General features: G+C 42.2%; 1 protein-coding gene across 2 annotated transcripts in view; it reads right to left on the bottom strand.

Moving 5' to 3' along the window:
- SEPTIN9 (septin 9) overlaps positions 1 to 27,058 on the bottom strand; it is a 268,264-nt gene that overhangs the window by 186,634 nt on the left and 54,572 nt on the right. For both annotated transcript variants that reach the window (XM_020785971.3, XM_020785972.3), the window contains exon 2: positions 19,193 to 19,249. In XM_020785971.3, coding sequence (XP_020641630.3) covers positions 19,193 to 19,249 — 57 coding nt within the window. The remainder of the gene's footprint in view (positions 1 to 19,192; positions 19,250 to 27,058) is intronic.

Raw genomic sequence — 27,058 nt, 5'->3', positions numbered from 1 at the left:
TTTTCCCAAAGCAAAACATGCCCAGTTCTTTCAGTCTTTCCTCACAGGTGAGCCTTAAATAGCATTTGCCTTTTTTGCAGCCACATTACACTGTTGGCTCATATTCAGTTTGTGATCTAAAACAATGCGAAGTATTACTGATCCTCATATCCTTCAACTTGTAATTATGCACTTGGTTTCTTTTTCCTAGGTGGTAACTGCTGGTGTTGACAAGGTAGGGTTTTTTTGTCCCTTGAGGCAAACAACAGGGTGAAAGTAGGCCAAGATTATCAACTACACCTTAAGAAGATCACTTGATGTGTCTCTGACTGAGCAGTGATAGGAATTGGAGATTTCCAGATCGTGACCCACAAATCTCTCACACTGGCTGTCATGGAGAAAGAACATACGAGGTGTTCTTTTACTATACCTACCATGTGCCTCACAATGAAGGTGACTTGAAAGTACATAGTTTAACCTGCCTTTCAACAGTGATTCTTTTTGAAGCCTTTCCATGTTGGGCAGGAACCTTCTCAATGCACAGACCCCAGATTTAAAAGAATGCTGCTTGTTCCGGTCTGCCTGACCAGTTGCTGACTAAATGGAATCATTTTGTCTCCTGGATCTTAGCATGACTACATCCTCAAAATGGCATTTGCCTTCCCCCCCACCCCTGCAAGAACATGACATGGTCTGTATTTATCTGGTGATTCATTTCCATTCTAGATTATTAAAATAGATGAATCATCACCCCATGGAGCTGCAAAGGCCACTATCCCTTGTGGAATGCACTATGGCTGCCACAAGAGTCAAACACTGAATTACTGTTGCCTTCCCATATATCTGCTAAATATTCTGGTTACTTAAACCTGGTGGGGGTGGGGATGAGAATGGGGGAGTGAGCAGGGGCATGTTAGATTAGATGAAGGCAGCCCAAGGAATATGGTTCCTTTAAAGAAAGAAGTACAAAACGTGATGGCAGGAACTTTTGGAATAAATTGTTTCTTCCAATCCCTAAATATTTACGGGTTCCAATGACCACAGAAGACTTCCATCTGTCCTAACATTTCTGTATATGTCTTTCACATCTGCCATCATGATTCTGTATGTGCCTGGCTCCCTATGTACAGACATCTTGCAGGATTAGATATTTAAGCAAGACGTTTGTTATTTCCATACACAGTTAAGAAGAAATGTTACAATTTCCTTGAAATGTAACAGGCTTGTGATAAAGATGTCAAGGCAGCATTGGCATCCATATAATCTGGTGCAGAGCAGTATACAGCAGTAGCGGCAAGCATGAAATATATCTCATTTCTGAATGTAGGCAGGGCTCAGAATGCCTCTTGTGAAAGAGTTATTGATCTTTTAAAAATGTTCTGCTTACTATTTCAGAATGAAAGTGAAATAGCAAGTGTAAGATTGTGGGTAAGTGGGGTCTAAAATCTGCAGAGTATAAAGAGAAAGATTATTCTATCTCTGCAAGTTGTAGTTGCTGCTGGCATCCTCCAACACTTATATGAGACTTCAGCTTAGCGAATGGAAAAAGAAATCTTTCTGCACAGCTCAAACGTGCACATGTGGCAATGGCTTCCTAGACTCAGTTTCCAGCCTGGGCAATTGTCCTGAGCTGCCAAGATGCCCTGATGACTTGGAACACTTGTTCTCAGATGGGACAAGAGAGGAAGAAAAGGAGAATCCAATTAAAGGCTAGAAGCTTCTATTTGGACAGAGATTGTCTTTCATCCTCCAAAGCACTCTGCAAGACAATAAGGGCAACTCTTGCTGTAAAAGAACAAATAAAGCATCCATTATGCAAGCAGCCAAGCTCCAAGTGCTCTGGATTTTCTGAGCTGTTTCAGTGATGCACCCTGAGTATTGGGGAATGCCTGGTTATATTTGGGGGTTATGCGTTATGTCCATGCAACATGGTAGTATGTGAGTGATCACAATATTTCTGAAGGCTGCAATGCTCCTCCTGATGCAGTCCCCACACTCTGTATGGTATCACATGCAAAAACCACACTTGTGTATCTTGCTTGTAACAAGCTACATAACTGTCCATCTAGTTCAGCATCTAGTTCAGAGGTCCTGCCCGACCCACCCCCCTGATGTGTTTCAACTGAGGTTCCAAGCCATCAGGTGGCAAATTGAAGCATATTTTCCAGGAAATTATCCCCCCTACCTTCAGATTTTGCAGTAAATCACCAAATGATACCATAGAAATGTCCTGCCCTGACAACTAGTAGCCAAAGCATTAAAATAAAAGGACTTGTGGTATGAGAATAACAGAAATGGGTACCAGCCAAGCTCACGCCCTGTTTAATTCCACTTCTGCAGGCTGCCACATTTTAGGTATAATGTTACCTATTTCTTTCCAGAAGCATGATTTACTCATTTGTATTGTAAGCTTCTTCCAATTAAGCATGACAAATATGGCTCTTGGCTTCTTTACAAATTCCAAACAGCCCTGAGAGGTAAGTTGGGCTGGAAGAAAAATAACTGGCCCCAGATCAACTGTTGACATTCATGGCTCAGTGGAGTTTTGAACTCCTGGGTGTGCCTAGAGGTTGAGGCACTTTCACTTTATCTCATATTCCGTTATTGTTGTTTTTTAATCTCCCTTTTTTCCCTACTGAAAGGATGGAGACATGCGTACAATTTTGGTTAAGTGCTTACCCAAACTCACAAGTTGCTTTGTAAGTTTCCAAAACCAAACTGAACAAAATTCTCCATTGAAGACATTAGCCAAATTCAATATAAGGTCAGGTGGTAGTTGCTTGCCATGTAGCTGTTAAAGATGAGGAGCCCCTTCATTCAGCACCATAAATATGGCAGGAGAGGAAGTTGAACACGTTCCATATGCGTTGCCTCCAACGCATTTTTTGCATCACTTGGCAGGACAAAGTTCCAAATAGTGTAGTAATGGAACGACCTGGAATTTTTTGCATGTGTACATTACTGAAACAGTGGTATCTACATTGGCTTGGTCATGTCATAAGAATGGCTGATGGTCGGATTCCAAAAGATCTCCTGTATAGAGAATTAGTGCAGGGAAAGCGCCCCAGAGGGAAACCACAGCTGCGATACAAGGATATCTGCAAACGGGATCTGAAAGCCTTAGGAATGGACCTCAACAGATGTGAAACCCTGATATCTGGGCGTTCAGCCTGGAGGCATATGGTGCAGCATGGCCTCTCCCAATTTGAAGAGAGACTCGTTCAGCAGGCCGAGGCAAAGAGGCAGTCCCGAAACCAGCAAATTTGGGGAGCTGAACAGGGGAAAGATTGTATTTCTCTTCACTGTGGAAGGGATTGTCACTCTCATTGGTCTTGTCAGCCACACTAGATGCTGTTCCAAGACCTCTATTCAGAGCACATTACCATAAGACGGAAAGATGCCTACCTAAATATGACTCAGGACTTCCAAGCCAGAGTCCTCTAAACTGATAGCCTCCAAATGTCTTGGGGCCACCACACCCAGAACTCTTAGCCATTATCCATGGTGCCTGATGGGAGTTCAACCCATCTGAGAAGCATCAAGTTGGGGGAAACTATGCTAAGAACCCAGAGCTTTCTGCCTTGATGAGCAAATCTGTCATTTTCACTTGCTCCCATTGTGTTGGTTATCTCAAGTTTCTCCTGTGCAACATAAGAAGAAACCTGAAAATGTTCAGTAGCTTAACAAAAACTGAACCAAACAAAATGCTGAGACATCTAGCTATGAGGAAAGGAGAATAGAACGAATATTTATAATGAAGGAAAAAAGGACAAGAAGGATGATGTCTAATGCACTACAGAAAAAGAGAGGGGTCTAAAACCAATGCAGTGCAGGACTGGGCAAAAATTGGAATTCTTACATGTGTAAATCAACTGAAGTGGCTGAATATATCTTCCTCCAGGGAACAACCCAGAAGGTGGATATTCTCCCCGCTACACATAAACACACCTGCAATGATTACTGTGTTTTCCCAAAAATAAGACAGGGTCTTATATATATTTTTGCCCCAAAAAACACATTAGGTCTTATTTTCAGGGGATGTTTTATTTTTTTCATGCACAACAATCTACATTTATTCAAATACAGTCCTGTTATCTTCTGGTTGCTGCATAATGTTGGAGGGTGGGGTTTCACTTAACTAGGGCTTATTTTTGGGGTAGGACTCCATCTGGCCTCCCAGCCATGGTGTGTAAATGGGAGACTGGCTGCCCTTTGCAAAGATGACAGCTGCGGCTTCATTTAGGGTAGGGAAGTTGCAGCTACTGTCTTTGCAAAGGGCAGCCAGTGTCCCTTTTTACACACGGTGGCTGGGAGGCCAGATGGATACCTCGGCCGCAGTGATGATGGTAAGGAGATGTTGGTGGGGGTGGGGGGGCTAAGGTAGGGAGAGGAAGGGGTGAGGTTTGGCTGTGAGGGTGGGTGGTTGTGGGGGCTGGTGCCTGCATATCGGCTGCCAGTCAGGTGATCAGCAACCAGTAGGCAGAATGGTTTTAAAAAAATAGGAAGAGGGTGTTGGCAGGTGGAGGGTGGCGGCGGCCACGGTGTGGCAGTGGGTGGTGGCAGCAGAGGGTGGCAGTGGCAGCTGGGGGGTGGGGCACTGTTTTTTTAATACCTCCCACACACAAATCAATGAATAACTTACTTATTTATCACATCATGGGGGCAACCTCATGCTTCATGAATGCTCACGGAGCGGGACGACTCGCCAAAATGGTGAGTCATACCCATCTCTAATTCTGACTGCAAGACTATTCAGTCTCAATGGCTAGTATTAAGCCTGGGTGGCCTCTTCTCTCCTCCTGACTCACTGGAAGCTGCTCATCTCAGACTGAGATCCTGCTCTGTTTTTTTAAAGGTAAAGGTATTGTTCTGATAGCTTTCACATATCGAGAAAGAAATGGCTTTCCTGAAGGGGAAACCTCATGAAGCAAAGGGATGAACATTACTCCTCCACATCCACACACTGTGATTTTGGACCCAGTTCCAAAAATCATAAAGCCGTTTTGAGACAGGAAGGACAAGTCTGGACTCCCACGCCATGAATAGCTCTGGTCCGAGGACAGATTTAGATGTGGGTACCGTTACTCTGCAGTTAAGAAACAATTAGGGTTTTTGGAGAGCGCTAAGAAGCAGCTGAAAGATCTTGTCTTCTTGGCCTCCCAGTTACGCATGAACAGAGAGAGAGAGAGAGCTCCCCCTCTTGCCTCAACTCTCTCCACTGTGGAAATGGCGAATTTTCAAGGCAGGCAATACAAGGTGGTAACAGAAAGAATCCAGTTTCAGCGTCAACAAACCTATGGAAATATTGCAGAGGGAGACTCGGACAGCAAATGTTTCTTTGTGAACAAGAGGGTAAGAATGTTCCAAAGAGCTCAAGAAGGAAGACAACCAAGAAATATTTTAGCCACTGATTTACATGTTATTTCCAGGTTTGCCCAAGAGTACAGAACACAAGGTCTCACCAGAAGTCACCGTACAAGTCTGACTTATAGGACAGTCACTTTCCAAAGCCAGAAGCAAGTCACATTTTGGATAAAAACACCCGGAATGTCCCAACAGTCTGGTGGGATTCTAGAAACTGCCCATCAAGAGAAGCAACGTTTTCAAGCTCCATTTGCTTCGATCAGCCAGCTGCTGCTGAGATTTTCCTGCTTGCAGGTGAAAGGTTCTTTCTTAGTAGCTATGGCCTTTTCCTGGAGTACTCACAGGCATCAGGACAGTGCAGCCCACTAGTCATAATTCCAGTCAACCAAGGAATATAGGTACAGGTGGAGTCTCTCGGGCAGCTCTGCCCTTTCAAAAGCCAAGCATGAAGTGCCTCTCCAAGACTAGAGGTGCCCCTGTTGCTCTGAAATTCACACCATCTTTCTCTTTTCTCCTGCTTAGGTTGGAAACACATCTAGGGTATGTCCCGTCTGTGGCTCAACCCCTTCACATTAATTTCTACCCATGTTACCTCAGGTATAGTAGATAATGTACTGCAGGGCTTACAAAAAAGAGAAATTAATAAGACTTGAAGTTAACTGATTACCTCATTTCTGCCCCATTTGCCGTTACCTCTTACTATCTGGCATCTAGTTTATCATTCCTATGTGAAATGAGGAGCAAAACAATGATATACCTCTACTGCCAACTTCTTTCCTCTTCCTACAAATAAGCTTCTTAATGTATTGTAATTTATCTGAATGTATGTGGTAAGGATAAGCTTTCAGGAAAGCTCAAACATTTGAATTTCTTCTGGTAGTTTTTGTAATTCACATTTCTCTAGCTTTTATGTTAAGATTTACTGTCTGCTTCTTTTTAATGTCCTCTCGGCTAGTAGCTTTAATCATTCAAAGAATCACTGATTTTTATAACACTAAAATACTTCTAACAAGATCTTAATTATGACAAAGGGAGGTGACAGGCTGAAAGTGAGCAAAGTTCTACATAGGCTAGGTTAAAGGGACTCCTAATATCAACAAATACTTAGAGGTAGTTTACCATTTCTTTCTTCTGGGAGCACCCTGGGACTGTGTAGTTTGCCCAAGGCCACACAGGCTGGCTCTACTTGTTGGGAGGCACAGAGAGGAATCAAACCCTCAACCTCTGGTTCCACAGCCAGGTGCCGAAGCCACTGAGCCGTCCAACCAGCATAAAGGGACTTCTACAACATCCAAAAAAAAAAAAAAAATGGAAGTCAGTGTCCTAGAACTTCCAGTTTTGATTTCAATAAACAGTGAAAAAGAGAGCATTTTCAGCTATTTTGAGGCTACTGAAAATATGGCCCCCAGGCTGGCCGAAGTTGCCTACTTCTGCTATAAGATGACTGAATAGACTATTCTTTCAGAGGTCAGACCTCAAGCCAAGAAGAAATTGTGTTTGAGCACATGATCCCATAAGAACCACTGATGTGAAAACTTTTTAGCTTACTATGAATTGACATTGTAAAGAAGTCATGAACAACATGAGGAAGTTATCAGTTTTGAGCTGGGGTTTGGGGGAATAAGAATTGCCCATCCTTGTAGTCCATGTACTGGTCTTACATGTTCAAAGCAATAGTGAATATATAGGCTCTACTAACAATTGTGTCATGAATCATCTGTATTAGTAAGGTAAAGGTTCCCCTTGACATTTTCAGTCCAGTCATGTCCGACTTTAGGGGGTGGTGCTCATCCTGCTTTTCAAGCCATAGAGCCAGTGCCTGTCCGAAGACAGTTTTCCATTGTCACGTGGCCAGCGTGACTAGGGAGCGCCGTTTTGCCTTCCCACCGAGATGGTACCTATTTATCTAGTCGCATTTACATGCTTTTGAACTGCTAGGTTGGCGAGGAGCTGGGACAAAGCGACGGGAGCTCACTCCGCCGGGTGGATTCAGTCTTACAACTGCTGGCCTTCTGACCCTGCAGCACACAAAGGCTTCTGTGGTTTAGCCCACAGCGCCACCACGTCCCTCTGTATTAATCAGCCCTTAACAAGCACTAGCTGCCTGGATAGTTCAGTGATTTAAGCATCTGGCTGCAGAGCCAGAGGTTGTGAGTTCCCCACTGTGCCTCTTATGAATACAGCCAGCCTGTGGTGCCCTGAGCAAACTGCACAGTCCCTGGGCACCCCTCAGAAGCAGGGTATGGAAAGCCACTTTTGACTACTCTCAACCCAGGAAACCCTAAAAAGGGTCACCATACGTCAGAAGTGGCTTGGCGCCACATGATTATCATTAGCAAGCGCTCCTGCTGAAGAACAGAGGAAAAGATTGGAAGATTTAATTTTTGGACTCTAACTGAGAGACTCTTCCAGCCAACGTGGTCACAACTGTAGTTCCCCCATCTCGCCCCAAAGAAGCCCATCCTCAAAACCTGGTACCTAAGACTGGCCTTGCTTGAGGAGCTTAAAATCCTCTAATAAGCCATGCTTGGAAAAGAATCCCAGCAACCAGCTGGTACCAGGTGCTGGTTGAACCCCAAAGTGACCCGTGGACCCTATGCCCACTTCTGCTAAGAGGGAGTAGAGGAGAGCTTGGGAAAGGGGCAAGATACCACTGATCTGATCTATTCTTGTGCCAAGCTATAACTACAGCACAAAGAGAGAAACATAGAGTGAAACCCATCTCTGGTCCAAAATCCAGACCCGCACAAACTTGCACAAACACTACAGTGTCCAGTCTGCCTTAGTGGCTTGAACTAGGGACCCTTCTCTTCACTCTGGACCCAGCACTCCAACATATGTATGCACACACACTCGCACACACACAGAGACACAGACACAGAACAGAGATTAATACAAAATAAAAGAATACAAGTTGCTTCTCTCTACCCTTTTCTACATGCACACTCACAGCTTCTATCTTCTTTGCAATACTTTTCAACACCTTGACTGTAAATGGCTCTTTCCCCTTTGAAATGGAAGCTCCTTATGGGAATGTTCTCTGTGTGCCACTGTACCACTAGTTTGTACTCCAAGGCTATTATCCAAGCACCATCTCCTCGTACACCCAAGACAATTGGCTGGCACTGATAGAGAATGAATGCTGTCAATTTCTCTGTTGGTGTATTGTGTTCAGGCAAAGGGGAATCTGGTATGACAACAAAAGGGTAGTTGGACATACTGTAACTAAATTTAATTGTCCTTTCTTTTAAAAAAAAGGAAAAAAAAAGAAAAAATAACAATTATTTTTCCTTCCAAGACATTACAAAACCATAGCCCTTTACAGTGCATAAAGATCCATGTTGTGTATTAGTAGGAGCAAACTGTACATCAAAGATCAGTATGTTTTGAAATGTCATGGAATTCAACAGATCTAACTGAGACAGTCTTTTCTGTTTGAGAGATCAAATTTACAAAGGAATAAGTGTACTTATAGGCATAAAAACTGATTTTCCATATTATGAGAAATGATGAAAGCTCCTACTGTGACATTCACACACAATCAGCACTTAAGGAATTTTATCTTCAAATGATGAGTTATCTGTAATGTGTAGTTGAGCCCCTGGTCTAACTTTCTTTCCTTTAGTATATATCTCAGACCTAAAATTTCCCCTACAGATGTCTTCTAATCTGTTTGGAAACCACTAAAATAGCTTAAGTACCTCAGTGATCCAGCACTGAATTGCTCACAAAATTAGAAAGTTAAAATGTTGAATCAGTAGCAAAATTCATTCATTGAAACAGTGAATACGTGCCCCAACTACACTTTATTTTCAGGTCACAAGAAATCCCCAGTGTGTCCACTCAGATTAAAGTCTAAACAGTTTACACATTTCTATGTGTAAGAAAGCACTGATGTGTCCAAAGACTGAAGGAATAGCTATATGAACACAGGAAGCTGAATACTGAGTCAGACCATTGGCCCAAACAGCCCATTTTGCCGTCCCTGATTGGCAGCCATAGCTTTCCTGAGTTTCAGGTTGGAATCTTTTGTAGCTATAGCCCAGAGATCCCTGTTTTCCCTAGGTGGTCTCCCATACAAATACCAACCAAGCTAAGCTCTGCTTAACTTCTGAAAGCAGGCAAGATCAGGTACATTCAGGCTGATCTTCAGCCCTTTGACTTCGTACTCTTACATTCATGTACCTCCACCTCCTTCTGGTTTTGCAATACCCCGACCCTCCTGATATCATTATATCTTCATTCTCTTGGAAGTGGCTGGGTACACCCAGACATACCTGTCCTTTTCAGCAAAATCAAAGGAGTTGTTGCACAGACTGTAAGCACTCATCCTGGACTGCTCAGAGACCTGTCATCAACAGGGCAGGCAAACCACTTGTGTCCCATCCAAGTGTTCCACGTTGCTCTTTGGGTGGCCGCTTCCCAAGCCTATGAGACGTCTGTCTAAACTAGCCTTTCTGTAATATAAACTCAGTGTCAAACCCAGTTGAAGCTACCAACATGAATTTGACCCAACTCCAGGAGACAGTGGAAGACAGGAGGGCCTGGCGTGCTCTGGTCCACGGGGTCACGAAGAGTCGGGCATGACTTAAGGACTAAACAACAACAACAACATAAATCCATTGTTTTCTCTCCCACCCTTGGATGGACTGGGGAGGTGCTGTCATCATATACATGCAAAGCTATTGTTTCTCTGTGTCAGGTATGCACAGTAGTTAGCAGCAGTGTTGGTTTCAAGTCCAAAATAATAGGACTGGAGCACCAACCAACCTTGCTAGCTTCATAATCCTTTCATTATAATTTTATATTGTAAGATGTTTCTTTTGGCTGTCCTTAAGAAACATTCACCTGAATGCCTTACAGTTGTCTCAAAGCTAGAAATAGTATTTATGAGGAGTAGTTTTCATACATGGGCCTGTTAAATGTTGGTGGTTGCTAAAATTCTCACAGAATTTACAGTTAACACAGATAGACTTGGGTTATCATGCCAGAGTTCCCGCATAAATATGCTTGGTGGAGCAGAATGTGAGAGTAGAAACAGATGTTAACAATAGCACATAACTAGGACTGAAAGCACATGAATATTGGAGAGGTGATTGGGTCAGTTTTGGGTTTGTGAAATCAGGTTTTAAAGGAATCTTGTACTTAGGTCCTGAATCACCAAACACAGCACATTAATTTGTACACTCTGGAGGTGAAAAAAGCTGTTGCTGTGTCACTCAGATGCTTTTATTAATTAAAGATTATGTTCTTCTAATCATGGGCTATCTATAATGTTTCTGTTCTCACATTCTTGGACTCATCTGCCAGAATTGGTCCCCGTCCCAACCCCATTTAATTCCATATTTATTTCCTGTTCATTCAATCTCATGCACAGTATTTACCTTATTTCAATTTTTGCCAATAAATTCTACATTATATGAGGCGTGCCAGTTTCCACGACTATGAAAACTAAACCAGAAGTTTAAAGAAGGGAAGGAGGGTGATGATAGACAGCTTAGTTCTCATACTTAGCCAAAAATAAAAATGCATTTGGTGAACATTTCTTCTTCCCATAAAATGCAGTCCCTTTTAAAAAAGTGTTTCGCATCTCTTTGCAAAAGTATGAAACTGCTCACAAAGGGGGAAAGGGAGAATGAATCCTTATCAGACAATCAGGCTTGATGACGACTCTTCATCTTGATCCTGTTATTGTGCTGGATGAGGAAACATATCTCAGCTGCTTAGACAACAAGGACATTTTCTGTCTTCCCCCACTCAAAATGAGGATGACAACACCGGAGATCAATGTTTGCTCTCACTCATTGATTAATGGCATTTTTATGCCCCCCCCCCCATTAGTGAGAGAGTATTACTTGGACTGGCTCTACAAACAAAGAGCCAATCCAACCCAACCCACTCTCAACCAACGGCAGAATGCAAATCAAAACAAAGAAGTCCAAGAAAGTCAAGCTAACAACTAAGATGATGACTATCCTCTAGAACAGTGGTCCTCAACCTTGGGCCTCCAGATGTTCTTGGACTTCACCTCCCAGAAATCCTGGCCAGCAGAGGTGGTGGTGAAGGCCTCTGGGAGTTGTAGGCCAAGAACATCTGGAGGCCCAAGGTTGTGGACCACTGCTCTAGAACAAAGATTGAGCCATGGGTGAAACCCCTACTGAAGGGGAAGGAGGTCCTTAAAGGCTTCTCTGTACAGTTCCTTTTCCACTATCTTCTTAAAAGCCTGGTGGGAGGGGGCCTGTCAAATCTCTAATGGGAGACTGTTCCAAAGTGATGGGGGCACCACCAAGAAGGCTTGGTTCCTAGTAGAAACCTTACCAAGGTCCCCTCTAAGGTACGCGGCTGCACAAGTGCATGTGACTCCGCCCCCTCCGCTCATGGCTCCATACACCCACAGCGATCATTTCCAGTCCCTTTGGTTCCATTTGCAACAAAACCCCGCAGGAGCAGGGCTTGCTAACTCTTTGTTTCATCCCTCGCCCATCTCGCCCCTGTCAGAGAGACGGAGACAAGAAAAGAGAGAGGGAGTGAACAGAAGACCTTTGATGGCTGGATGGAGAATTCTCCTGGATCAGGTTAGGCCTGTGGCTCAGGAATTCCCACATTATCTTAGCGCCAGCTTCATTTTGAAAGTGATAGCTGGCACTTCCTTTGTTCCAAAGGCTGCAAGTTCGAAATACACACATTGTGTGGTCCACTGAATATAGTGTCCCATGTTGTGTGCCACTGATTTATGGCAACCCCATGAGTTCAAAAGGTCCTGTCACTGAAAGCCCTGCTCAAATCTTGCAAACGTGCAAAGGCTGTGTCTTTCTTTATTGAGAAATCCTCTCCCCCCCCCCCCATATTTGGGCTTCCTTTTTTTTTCTGCTGCCTTTAATTTTTCCCAGCACTGCTGTCTTTTCCAGCAAATCTTGTCTTCTCATGGTGTGCCTGGCATACAGCAACATCACTTTTCTCATTTCAGTTTCTAGAGGGAGTTCAGGCACGATTTGCCCCTTTATTTGCCTTTCTGTAAAACCTCTAGCATTATATGTTGGATGAATTTCCCCATCAGCCTTCTTCACCAGCCAGCTTTTCATATCCATACACAGTAATTTGGAATATCACTGTACAGATGATCTTTGCCTTGATATCCCAATATGTATTGATCTTTTCTAATTCTTTCATTGCACTGATAATTTTATTTATAAAAAATATAAAACAAAAACCCATAAAATTATATAAAAATACAAAACAACAAAAAACAACTATACAAATCAAACCCCCTCCAGGACCATCTGGAATTATAACTAATTTTTCCTCTCTTTAGGGAGTTCCCTTCCCCTTCCAAAATAGCAAAGACTCTTGTGAAGGTGTATAGCCCTTCCCCTGTATAAATACAAATATCTGTACAAATTTTCTTACTTATCAACCACTTCTTTACTTTAACATTACATGTTAATATTACATGTTAACTCATCATTAATAGTATATTCTAAACTGCTTTATATCATTCACTTAACTGAAACTCATGGTTTGTTTTCCAGTTCTTAGTTACCATTAACTTTCCTTTTGTAATACAATTTCTTCAAATGTTATGAGTTCCTTACATTTACCATTTCTTTTTATCCAGTCTTTGGTCCAAGATTAATCCAAGATATTCTTTCAGTTCCTAGTACAGTATTTCTTTTATTTCCTCTTTATTCCCCACTTTTCCTAACCAATCTTTTATCCCAATAACTAGTTTCTTTCTTAAGAAACCATATTCCGTTTCCAATTTCCTAGGAATTTCTCCAATTTTACCACCAGATATAATGGAAATTCACAGGAAAAATATTTTTCAATGCTTGCTCCAAATTAAAAGCTTGTTTTAAAGAAAGAGATTTTACTTTCTTTCTTTCCATTGATGACTGGATCAAGTTGAGTTGTACTTCTGAATAAACATCCATAGGATTCAGTTCTATGAGATCCAGGATGCTTCCATATAGAGGACTCCTAACACTACTAGTCAAAAGGTACTGCGGAGTAATTTCACCTTTCCCTCCTTGCTAGGTTTTTCTTTCTCTGGTCAGAAAAAAAAAGATGGGGGAAAAATGGAGCAGAAACGCCACAGGGTTAGATCCTAGTGACATATTTGGCTGGACCTCCTTTATAGTTCCATAAGAAGGGCGGGACAATTGCACAAAACACCTCTAGAGGAACAAGGTTCTACTTGTGGGAGGTGCTGCCCTACCTTTGGGAAGGCGGGAACTCAAAATTCATACAGACATTGCACATGGAAGATCAAGAACAAAAGCCCCATTCAGCTCTGAAGTGGGAATCATCCTGTCCAGGTAAACAGTGCAGCAAGGAAGGAGTACACACTTGAGAGCTCTCTGCAAACTCCCTCGTGCCTCAGCAGTGGCTGTCGTCCCTCCAGCTGTCTGTGCCAATGAACAGGCTCTTTGGCACAGCGCTGGATGCAGCTGGGGTGGTTCTCCTGGCAAGTGAAACAAAAGGGGACAGAAGCAGCCCCAGAAAATTCAACTGATCTCATCTCAGAAGGCATTCAAGGCAGGTGGGCAGCGTCAGCCAGCATGTCATGAACGCCTTTGGCTGCTCTTGAAGGAAAGAAGCCAGGAGAGGAAGCTTGGAAAAGAGAACAGGAAAACATATGCTGCCCTTCCTAGTGATGCCTGTGCAAATGTCAGAAGTGCCAAATGTGTGAGGCTGTTCCAGGTGAGCAAATGACCTGACAAGTGCCAGGAGATTCACACCAGGCTGCACAGGGATGGCCGTCAGTGTAAGCCCTTCCAACTCTTCTGGCAGGCTAGAGCCGGAATCAGCGTTCATAGATACTGGATACATTTCCAGTTTTGCCATTTAGATTTTTAAATGAGAACTTTCAATACAAAACCTGTTCTTGGATGTAGGGGTATTTGTCTCTTCTCACACTCAAAATTTGCATTCTTCAGATATATTATTCAGATGTCACTGCACCCATCAGCGAAGGGACATCTGAACTTCCTTCTATCATCAGCCTCAAAATGTGTGGTGTACATTTTATCTGCTCCGTTGCCACAGCACTGAATAGTATAGGCAGAAGACCAGACATGCACTCTTTTTTTTCTTTTATTGTGGGTGCAAGACACCTCAGGAGAGGTTGATTCTTTCTCTAGAAACCAGAGTTCCCTTTCTCCATGAACTTTCTGATATGTTTCTCTGTAAGACTCAGAAGCCGGTTGCTGTCTCATGGCCTTCCTTGCCCTTTATGGTACTGCTGCCCTTAGTTAAAAAAAGAGAAAAAGCAGGAAGTTTGAGAGCAATGATGCATTGCAATAGCTAAACTGACTTGGCTACCAGTTCCCTTCTTTTGCTTTAGGTGACTATAAGCTCCTTTACCCTATTTAGCCCTCAGAGCCAGAAAAATCACCTTTTGCACCCTTGTAGTAAAACTGCACTTCAGAGGGACAGCCATATTAAGTATCATGTTTCCCTGAAATAAGTCAGGGTCTTATATTAAATTTTGCTCCAAAAACCACATTAGGGCTTATTTTCAGGGGATGTTTTATCTTACAGTCATGTCAACTTCTGGTGGCCGCACAATGCCGCCCAAGGGTGGAGAGCAGGGGTTTCACTTAACTAGGGCTTATTTTTGGGGTAGGGCTTATATTTTGAGCATCCTGAAAAATCATACTAGGGCTTATTTTCAGGTTAGGTCTTATTTTCGGGGAAACAGGGTATGTTCCAGCAAGAAAACAAAAGCCATGTGGTTCCTTAAAAAGATGATAGCTTCATGTAGCATAAACCTTTGTGGAGCACACCCCACTTCTCTGGATGTCACCTAAAAAACCTGTGCTACTTATAGTCCACCAAACCTTTAAGACAAATAAAACAGTGAGTCTGTTGCTGAACCAAGGAATCCACATCTCCTTGTCCCACTTTGGGCTGCCAACCTGCTTCTCCTTCATGGGACACAGGAATTCCTTCTCTTCCTCCTCCCCCTCCTGTGCCCCACCACATGCCACCTCTTTTCCTTCTCTCCTCTAGTCTTCTCCTCTCCTCTCCCACCTTTAGCTTCCCTTGCTGTGCATTCTTTTTTAGGAGGAATATTCAACTACTCCAGTTCCTACTTCTCCACCACCTCTATGGTCTGTGAGATTCAGGCCTTGGAGGGTTTCCTACAGCACCTGGGTAGTCAGGTGGAAACAACAGTGAGCTGGAGGTGACTGAGAGGGAATTTGGAGAGAGAGGGCAAACCCCTCCAAATGACATGTCTGTATTATCAACAAATGTCCCTTATTGCCAGGTAACTGTCTGTGGTTTTCTTATACTACAAGCTATACTACAAGCTAAGCACTGTTCCTCCAAGGAGTCTCAAAACAAGCCATGATCTGTCCCTGGCCAACTGCTGATAATGCAGAAGTGAAAGAGGGGGGGGGACACAAAGCCCTCTGACTCACTCAGGGTGAAAAGGGTCTGTGCTGCTGCTGGCTCCAGCATAAAGCTTCTCTGTTAGCAAAACTGGTTCTGTCATGGGCTGGCAGCGAGGGAAGGCAGAAAGCAAGACACACCCTTTCCTCTTTTTATCCCTTCTGGAGAGCGTAAACAGCAGATGAAGAAAGGAATGGGCAAAGGGGGAAACGCCAAGCCTTTGTTCAGACCAGAAATATATATATCTGAGCTCAGCAGGGCCAGCTGGAGAGATGCTGATAGGCAGCCTGGAATCCTAAGCCAACGCAGGACCTCCCTGTATAAAAAGTGGAATGGACTGTCAGTTTGAGGCCAGCCTCAACCATGGCAGTGGGAAGACATCCTTCAACTTCACAGGTCAGCTGTGGAGGCAAAGCAAAGCAGGGTAGCCTGAGAGGGTGCAGAGGAGGCCATGGGGCACACAACTCTCTCCTTTAAAATATCTGTTTTCACCTCCCAGCATCTGTTGTCTGAGGTGATGGCCTCTCTCTCTGCCTAACTACTGGAATGCTCTTTCCAAGGCCAGGAGAACTTAAGATGTTATCAGTGGAAAGATTCTTCCTGCCACACATCATATCAGGCCAGTTACCAGAAGAGGTAGCCAAAGTGCACAGTATGCAGAGGCTGACATGATTTTAGCCATAGGGGGGAAAGGGAGCTCCCTATTAGAGGTATGAGTCTTGCGGCTTCTCATTCTCAGAGGGGAATATGCATGGCCCCTGCATGAGGCCCCTCTGCCCTCCCACCCCAAGAAATCTCACAGGATTTCTCAGACGTTTCATAGTCTCTTTTATTTGCTGAAAGAAAAGACAAACTGCATAGGGATCATTGAAATACCTGTGCAGGATGGCATTTTTTTTTTTTTTTTGCACCGGATGCACTTGAAATGGGTGGTAGAAAGCACCAAGCTGTGCAGAATAGTTGCTAATTTTGCGCAGAATGTGGCAATTTCCTCTTCAGAACAATGTGTTAAAAGTGGAGGTGGTGGTGGAGAAGGGAATCAGTGGCTCAAATTCAAAGAAAACACATCCTGATTTCTATGCCTGGTTTCATATCCTACTTAGCAGACTGAGATTAGTTGTCAGTTTCCCAGTTTGGGCACTGTGAGACTCCAGTTAGATTAACCAGGCTAGAAGTGCCAAAGCAAGGAATGAGGAGAAGGGGGAAGGGTTGAGCCCAACACTCCTTCTGGGCTTGATAAACCTTTCCTTATTCAGGTAGTTTGTTTCATGGAAACTAGCACATTCGAAGGAAAGAGAGTTCATTCTCTAAATGGCGTTTCTTCTGCAGGTTGTGGAGAAATATGTCTGAAAATGATGGCCGCTGATCAATGAAAGGATTTTTGGCTACCTTAAACACCTGCATTTGTTTTTTTTAAAAAGGGTCATATTTAACCAAATTGTATTTTATCTAAAATCTCAGTACAGCTGTCTTAACTAGTCTTTGTTAAATTCTTACATACCACTCACTGCTAATAGACAAGATCAGCTTCCTTTTCTTTTTCCCTTGTATTTTTATTCCAGTCCTAAAACAGCTTGCTGATTTTTTTTTCTACTTGTAAGAAAAAGCTTTTATTAGTTGCATCAATGACTTCTTAAATCAATTGCTTATTTTTGAACTATACCTGGAAAGAGTAATATTCAAATGAGGTCCCTCTATCTGGACACAAAAGAAGTGAAAAGCTGTCAGTAGTTCTAAAAGCAAGGATGGCACCAAATGCTCACAGAACCTAATGTCAGAAATATGTACAATGGCACAGTCTCTTTCTCATGTCAAGTCTGCGATGAACCAACCCACCCACCGACCCCCCCACACACAGCAACACTGTGCTGAAAAAGCCAACTCTGCTGGGCATGTTGCTTTTCACAACTCAAACAGCCACCTGCAGGTTGACTTCATCTAAGTGATGTAGTCAGTGAGTATCCATGAGGCATGTTATTCAATGATGCAATGCCCAGGCTGTGCCAGGCTGCCTCTCTCCCAAAGACCTGGCATTCTTCACAATGGAGAGAGAAAAAGGGGGGATGGGGAAGAGAAAAATTTAAAACTAGTGTGCAACTGATAGAACATTATTTATTGAATCAACCAATCCCTCTATTGGTCAATGTGTCTAATGGATGAAGATCTGTCTTTCAATTCTGTATCTTGCTCGTACATCCTGTTGGGTCAGGAGATCAGTACCTGAGATCATCTTTTTTCTCCTCCTTAAAGACTGCTGACCATCCATTTACTTTTCTGTGATGAGGGACTGGTGTGTGAGGCCTAAAGATCAGTCAGCGCACGGAGCATGTGCTGTGAGGGGAACTGCTTTCACATCATGACATTTTTACTTCGCCAACGTATATCTTGCTTTTCTTTGCAGGGAGCTCAAGGCAGAATACCAAATGAATCCTAAAATTGTCTCTCAGAGCTGTTTTTATGTCCACGGATTTTCTTCAATCTTTTCAGCCTTGTTTCTGACACATTCGTCTTTGTTACTTTATGTGTTTATCTTTGTGGCTGCTCATAATTCTTTTAGCTTGGTTAACTGCATTTTATTGTATTTTTGTTTTGGATGTTAAGTGTGCCACCTGACAGTTTTAGTGACATGGTGAATGTCCTCCCACCCCCAGCCCGCCCCTAGATTACAGCTACCATCAACCCCAACAGCATTAGTTATGCTCCTTAGGGCTAATGGAAATTGCCGCCCAATATCAACAGAAGATTTCAGCAGGCTTCTGTAGCTCTTCAGCCACAAGTTGCCCATCCTGACTCTGATACTATCAAGCAGTGCCAGTTCCAATTTTAGTGGCATGTGGCAATGAGACAGTAAAGAAATCTCTCCCAAGAGATTCATTCCTTAAACGAGTACATACAGGACTCCTTTATGCTAACAGGAAACTTGGAAAGGTATACTTTAAAAGCTGAAAATAAATGAACTAATTGCTGGCAGGGGGTGGTGGTAAAACATTCCAGAACAAATGTGACTTGAAGACATCCTGACAGCAAAAATAAGACTAATAAGGAATCCAAAAAAATGCCTGTTTTTCAAAGAACATAATCCCCAATTCACTATTGGGCGGAAAAAACAGGTTCAGCCATATCAAGATGCAATTAAGAGTTTAAGTCAAAAGCCTTTATTCTATATGTATATCCAGGTGCAAATAACATAATTTCTGCTCTAATTCACATATCCAGCACACTCCACAACACAAATTCATCTGATGCCAATGTGGAATATGTGCTCTTAATGGATTTCATATCTATTAAGCCATAGATCAGATACATTAACTTCCAGAGAATTTACCACAAGAAATCTGTTGTCCTTTATAGCTCTAAATTACTCTTCCAACTACAGATTGTTGGGACTTAACTGAAAGGCAGGCTTTCAACTCATAATCACAGAGACGAGACACCATTTATTTGTGCCACTTACTTGGGCTTGTTGGGTCGCCAAGTCTTCGGAGTCTCCCACTGGAGGTCCTTGAGATCCCTAGAGCATAGAGAAAATGGGTGTCAAGCAGAGGTAGGACCCAGAAGATAGCAAGTGATACAATTTCAGAAGAGTTAGCTTTCACAAAGGCCATCAGACCAGATACGTTTGCCATGCTATCCAACCTACTATGCCATTAATCGAATGAAGATATCTAGAGGTGTCAAACATCTTGCTCTGGGTGCCAGTGAGGACTCCAAAATAAAACACTGAAACATAGATCCTAATACTGTAATTCCAGTATGTGGAAAAATAGAAGACTGGGATTACCTCAAAGAAGCAATGACTTCAGGAAGCGAATGGTCCAGCTTTCCCCAACCTTGTGCCCTTCACAGGTGCTAGACTATAACTCCCCCCATCTCTAGTGGTCAAGTGGAGGGCATCAGGTTGGGAACCTGTAGAACAATATATTCAGGGGGCACAAGGTTAAGAACTCCAGTACCAAATCCCAGGACAAGTCCAGATGGGCCCTTGACCTGCTCTATCTCCCATATACAGTACCTCACCAATCATTTCTATATTTTCTTCAGTGACCAAACATTATTGCTAATCTCATGTACATCCAATCTTTCTGTGTGGTTATTTAATTCATTTTGTTCAGCCATCTGTGCTCCTTTTTTGTTGCTGTTATCATAGTTCCTCTCACGTGTTTTCTGGCTTGGATTGTAATTGCTGAGAATGTCTTGAGAGCATAGATCAAAATGTATATACTGAGGTACGGCATGGAATTGCCTCTTCCCAATCAACGGTGTTCAGTACAACTAAAATAACTAAAATAATTTTGCTTTTTTTAAAGACTCTTGATCTCCAGGTCCTTGGCAGCAATTGAACAAGTTACTATACTGACATCTTGATAAACCATGTAGTGGTTATTAAAAACCTTTTAAAGGACTTTGAATCAATAGCTGTATCCAATGGAAGCATGAAATACACATAAAACAAAAAAGATTGGGAAACCATGTTTTGGAAAATTTTGTGATTCATTGTTTTATTTGTAACTAAACAGGTTTTGCATTATGCTGAGATCTTGCTAAACAAATCGAGCCCTGCAATGTCCTTTTTAAAAAAACTCCTTTAATTTTGTTTTAAAGACTGTATGTAGAGCTGATGGAATTGAATAGAATGGAAGCAGGTAGATTAAAATTGATGGGTTTTTTAAAATTAAAAATTGTATTTTAAAATGTAAAGCTGATTTTTAAAATTTAAATCAAATTTATTTTAATGAAATGCTTTTGGAGGAAAATCTATCTAAAGATAGTTTTCTATAAAATAGAACTTTAATTATTCATGTAATATTTACATTTAATCTGAGATAACATGTACTTTTTCACGGGAAAAACAGTAAAAAATGAACAAAGTTCAGGAAAAGACCTTAATCCCATTGTTGTTCTACAAATCTATGTAGAAACAATGAACACATGAATGCTTAAGCAAATACAATGATATGTATGCTATATAATGTTATTGTTTTAGTTAAATAAAGTAATTTAATTAGTTCTCCAAATATGAGTGATTAATCTATTAAATTAAAATCTGTTCGGATATAGCTGTTTTACTGATCTGACAAGTTATTATTCTAAATATGAAATCTTACTCTGGTTGCAAATATTACAGATTATAACTACCAGCAAGAATGAGTCTTTACTCATTCTTGAAATCATGATTTTAATCAAATCTCACTGGCTAATCATTTAAATCATTATTGATTTGATTTAAATCAAATCTACCCTGAATGGAAACATGAGATACATGTAGAATGGGCGGGGGGGAAGTCTGGTAAATTCCTGTTTCCAAAACTGTGGTTTTACATTAAATGTTTGTCCCAATTCACAAAGTAAACAAGTTTTGCACGGACCTGATCTGTGGTCATCTCAGCACTATACTGATCATTGATTTTTTAAAAAAGGATATTGAATCAATTGTTATTTACAACAGTAGCATGAAATAAACATACAGCCATCCCCCCCCCCAATAAATTCATGTTTGTAAAACATGCAGTTGTTGTCCACCTACAGGGCAGGACAGGCCGCAAGAGAGTCAGAACAAGATACAAAAGGGAGAAATAAAGGGAGGAGAAAAGGGTGGTGATATTGGCAAAAGAGAAAAACGTATAAGTAGGGGGGACAAGAGGAGAAATGTTGCTAGTATCACCCACTGTTGAAATGCAGCCTTCCTCGGCTAAACAGAAACAATAGACCTGAAAATTGTTCAGCTGGAATGATTTGCAACTATGAGGTATAGTAAGCTTGCATGAAAGTGCAACAGTTACCCTGTCAGGCCATACCCAGTGTTACTGCAGTTTCCTAAAGATGAAATTGCCACTGTATCTACAGATTTATAGAAAAATTCTTGGGGAATCCACACACACACACCTTCCCCCCCCCCCACCACCCGAGAAGGCCTCCTGTGTGTGTTGAGAAGCTCACAAACTGAAATAATTGCTTGTCCAAATAAATTTTACCTGCTAATCTTTAACAATTTTATAGAGAAATATTTTAAATGAAAAAAACAATAGGCATTAAGTGTACATCTCCCTTGACAGACGAAGAAAAAAATGAAGTTATATAATGTTACTGGCAAGCCTCTTGCAACTTATCTCAGACCTGTAAGGCAGGAGGTCCCTTGGATTATCATTGTTGCCAGCTGTCGAATATTCCAGGGATAGCTCACAAATGCAATTTATCTGTCATGCTATATAATCCCTGGCAAATGCATCTGTCCCTGAACTTTGAAAAGGGCAATCTCATCTGGATGCTGTTGCTTCATCGCTCCAAGTTATGTACAGTCGAGATAGAGGGAACCCACAAATTAGCTAAAGTTGATAGTAATTCCAGCTGGTAGTTCAACTTGGAAAAAGTGACTCACACACTGCAAATGTTTATGTGAATTTCTTCCACATCCTCCAATTATGATTATGATGACTCTTAAAATGGTAAATTAACAAAATATTTCTGGGCCCATTACAAAGTGCTGGTTATGACGTACAAAGTCCTCTACGGCCTCTGATCAGGCTCTCTGAAGGACCACAGCACCTTATATAGATTATCCAAGCTTCTAACTACTTCTAGGGAGGTTCTTCTCTTGTTCTCACTGTCCATTTTCTCCTGCTACTACTTAGCTGTCCTGCACATTTGCAAAAGACATTCAAAATTTTTGGAAGTCCTAGATTTTGAAAGCACATCTGGAGGACCTTGCACCATGTTCTACATCCTGGGGAGGTGTGTGAACAAGCTCTGCTTGTAGAGGCTGAAAGGCCATCAGTTCTGTTGGACAAGCACAACCACCCCCTTAATGAAATGGCCCAACAACGAGGATGAAAAGCCAAAAGTATTCCTGAAGGCTGTAGCTTTCCCACCTCTACTCTGAGCTGAAATGGAAGAGCAGAAAAACTGAAATAGAATCATCCAAGAACATTCCGCAGCATGACTATATCTCCCCTCTATACAAAATTATAGTGTTACGGATAGTTAGCCGATTTGTGGCTGAACAGTATTCCTTGAGACTTTAAGACATATGGTTTGGCAAGCCTCGTCCTATTTTCCACAATTCAACACTGATAACTGACCCCTTTTTCCTGGGTAATTTTATTTGAATCCAAGCATTTAATACGCTAATCAAGTCCTTTCAGTTTGGCTCTCAATAACTCCAGCCCATTATGATCCATCCCCCAACTCCATTTTGCCCTAGTCACTTCAGGCAAGAATTAAACTTAAGAACAGAGTGAAAAGGAATACAAATCCAAGAAGCCTGTTGAGCTTCTTGTTCCCCCCCCCAAAAAAATTTTACACTAAGTCTACATTCAACTACTGTACTGAAGCCCCATCACATGGCAAATTTGTACCCATTATGCAGCTATCAAATCACAGCAGCCACATTGAGGCTGTGGGAAGGAGGGAGGTGCTCCATCAAGCACAGGCTGAGTCCTTTTCTGCGTGTAGCGAGAGAAGCCCTGTGGATGGAAAAAGGAAAAATGGGCTGGATGAGATCCTATGATGGGACTTGGGCTCAACCTTTGATATAATCTAGCTCACGGGGCTGGTCCTGAGAGACAGACAGGATTGGTACAATCCACAGGACTGAACTATCGTGTTCCCCATGATAGCACTAACAGAAAAGAACCACTGGTTGCAAACTGAAGATTTGTTGTTGTTGTTGCTGTTAATTGGCAACTGAGAAGACATAACTTTTGTGTATTTTATGGAGACGTTGGGATTTATTTTATTTATTTATTTATTTTTGGACTTATATACCGCCCCATAGCGCTACAAGCACTCTCTGGGTGGTTTTACAATTTCATTATACAGGCTACACATTGCCCCCCCCAGCAAGCTGGGTACTCATTTTACCGACCTCGGAAGGATGGAAGGCTGAGTCAACCTTGAGCCGGCTACCTGGGATTTGAACCCCAGGTCGTGAGCACAGTTTTAGCTGCAGTACAGCGTTTTAACCACTGCACCACGAGGCTCACGAGGGATGGCAATTAAAAAATAAAAACAGGAGACTGAAAAAAAAGAGGATTTCAGAAAGCATAGATTTCAGGACAGAGGCCAGGCCAGGTGATGATTTTGTCACTTGCTGAAGACATTGATAGGTTGAGGGAGTTGGTTTACACAGGGAGAAGTCATTCTGATAAATCTAGGTTGAATCCAGATTTAGATGCAAGCAATTGAGCTGATGGAAACAGACTTTCTCACCCCAATGCTCACAACAATATCCTAAATATGCTAGGCAGGGAATAGGGGGGGCCCTTGCTGAATGGTGATAGTGGTATAAGCAATCAATACAGGGAGGAAGGAATCCCTAAGATAGGATGGAGTCTATTTCTGAAAGTAGGGCTCTACTCAAGGAAGGAACCTCTGCCTAATTCTCAAAGATTCAATGTATTCTTGAAGAACAAAGTCTAAAAATCAACAAAGCCTGGCTCCCAGCACTGAAAAATACAGCCTGCAAAAAGGTCAAGGAACTCTACCCAGCCACAAGGACTGGTGATCACTGCACACAAAAGACTAGCTAACGACACCCATGAATCACAGTGACAGATCATCTCCCCCCTTATCACAACAATACACCAATAACACACACACACACACACCCTGATCACAATAATCATCCAGTCTTCCAAATACCTGATCCCACAGCTACAAATGCCCAACAATCCCACACACTCCACCAGAACACAGAGTTCTAGCTCCTGTCCTCTGAAGATGCCAGCCACAGAGACTGGCAAAATGTTAGGAAGAAAAACCTCCAGAACATGGCCAAACAGCCCGAAAAACCTACAACAACCACCTCAAGGATTCCTTCTTCTCCCTACGACATAGCCTGCCCCATTCCAAAAGGTGTCTCTATGTAGCATGGGGGCAAGGGGCTCAGGCAAGAGATTCAAGGGGGTCAGGCAAGAGACTGCATGGGAAGAAGGGAGTAAGCAGACCTGTAACCTCCTAGCTGGTTGCATGCTCCTAAACCAAGATCTAAACTATCGTCTGGTGATGCTATGTAGCCTTATATGTCATTTTAATAAGCATATCAGTTTCTTTTGTGCAGTATTCAAAATATGGATTACACAAGATGTGATAATCGAACCATAACAAATCTGCTGGAAATTTATTTCTCATTCACGAGATACAAACTAGACATGATGAATCTGCTTAGAAGTTTGCAAACAATTCCTTTTCTCATCATCATAGTCTTGTTTCTTCCCCTCCTGAACAAACTGAAAGCTTCATTTCACCATGCCAATCAATTTGCTATTATTTAAAAGCAAATATTCTTCTCAGAAGTCAGCATTACTGTGTGCTATTTATTATCTCCCCCTTCATGAATTACTGCCTTGTCATGGTGAAGGGGCTTGAGTAATTCAGAGAAACTATGGACTATGCCAAGACGGACAGGTCATAGTGACGAGGTCTGACTAAACGCGATCCACCTGGAGCAGGAACTGGTAACCCACTACAGTATCTTTCCCAAGAAAACTCCATGGACAGAAACAAAAGGCTAAAATATATGATGCTGGAAGATGAGCCCTCAGGTCGGAAGATGTCCAACATGCTACAAAGGAAGAACAGAGGACGAGTACAAGTAGTTCCAGAGCTAATGAAGTGGTTGGGCCAAAGCCGAAAGGACGCTCAGCTGTGGACGTGCCTGGATGTGAAAGGAAAATTCGATGCTGCAAAGAAAAATACTGCATAGGAACCTGGAATGCAAGATCTATGAACCCTGGTAAGCTGGATGTGGTCAATCAGGACATCATGGGTGTCAGTGAACTAAAATGGACGGGAATGGGCGAATTCAATTCAGACGATTATCATAACTACTATTGTGGGCAAGAATTCCATAGAAGACTTGGAGTAGCCCTCATAGTGAACAAAAGAGTGGGAAAAGCTGCACTGGGATACAATCTCAAAAATGATAGAATGGTTTCAATACAAATCCAAGGCAGGCCTTTCAACATTGCAATAATCCAAGTTTATGCACCAAAGCCTGGTGAAGAGGCTAAAATTGACCAATTCTATGAAGACTTACAACACCTGCTGGAACTCACACCAAAGAAAGATGTTCTTGTCATTATATGGGATCGTAATGCTAAAGTAGGGAGTCAAGAGATAAAAGGAACAACAGGTAAGTTTGGCTTTGGAGTTCAAAATGAAGCAGGGCAAAGGTTAGTAGAGTTTTGTCAAGAGAACAAGCTGGTCATCACAAACACTCTTCCAACAACACAGGAGGTGACTCTATACATGGAAATCACCAGATGGGCAATATCGAAATCAGATTGATTATATTCTCTGCAGCCAAAAATGGAGAAGCTCTATAGCAAAATTCAAGCTTAAACTGAAGAGAGTAGGAAAAACCACTGGGCTACTCAGGTATAATCTAAACCAAATCCCTTATGAATACATAGTGGAAGTGAAGAACAGATTTAAGGAACTAGATTGGTGGACAGAGTGCCTGAAGAACTTTGGATAGAGGCTTGTAACATTGTACAGGAGGCAGCAACAAAAACCATCCCAAAGAAAAGGAAATGCAAGAAAGCAAAGTGGCCGTCCAACAAGGCCTTGGAAATAGCAGAGAAGACAAGGGAAACAAAATGCAAGGGAGATAGGGAAAGTTACAGAAAATTGAATGCACACGTCCAAAGAATAGCAAGGAGAGACAAGAGGGCCTTCTTAAATGAACAATGCAAAGAAATAGAGGAAGATAACAGAAAAGGAAAAACCAGAGATCTGTTCAGGAAAATCGGAGATATTAAAGGAACATTTTGTGCAATGATGGACATGATAAAGGACAAAAATGGGAGGGACCTAACAGAAGCAGAAGACATCAAGAAGAGGTGGCAAGAATACACAGAGGAATTATACCAGAAATATTTGGATATCGTGGACAAGCCACATAATGTGGTTGCTGACCTTGAGCCAGACGTCCTGGAGAGTGAAGTCAAGTGGGTCTTAGAAAGCTTGGCTAACAACAAGGCCAGTGAAGGTGATGGCATTCCAGTTGAACTATTTAAAATCTTAAAAGATGATGCTCTTGTGCTACATTCAATATACCAGCAAGTTTGGAAAACTCAGCAGTGGGCTAGAGGACTGGAAAAGATCAATCTACATCCCAATCCAAAAGAAGGGCAGTGCCAAAAACTACTCCAACTACCATATAATTGCACTCATTTCACATGCTAGCAAGGTTATGCTCAAAATCCTACAAGGTAGGCTTCAGCAGTATGTGGACCGAGAACTCCCAGAATTACAAACTGGATTTCAAAGGGGCAGAGGAACAAGAGACCAAATTGCTAACATGTGCTGGATTATGGAGAAA

The sequence above is a fragment of the Pogona vitticeps genome, chromosome 2 (assembly GCF_051106095.1).
Source record: "Pogona vitticeps strain Pit_001003342236 chromosome 2, PviZW2.1, whole genome shotgun sequence".
NCBI classification, from domain to species: domain Eukaryota; kingdom Metazoa; phylum Chordata; class Lepidosauria; order Squamata; family Agamidae; genus Pogona; species Pogona vitticeps.
The sequence above is the reverse complement of the archived record's forward strand: the minus strand, read 5'-3'. Positions and strand labels throughout refer to the sequence as shown.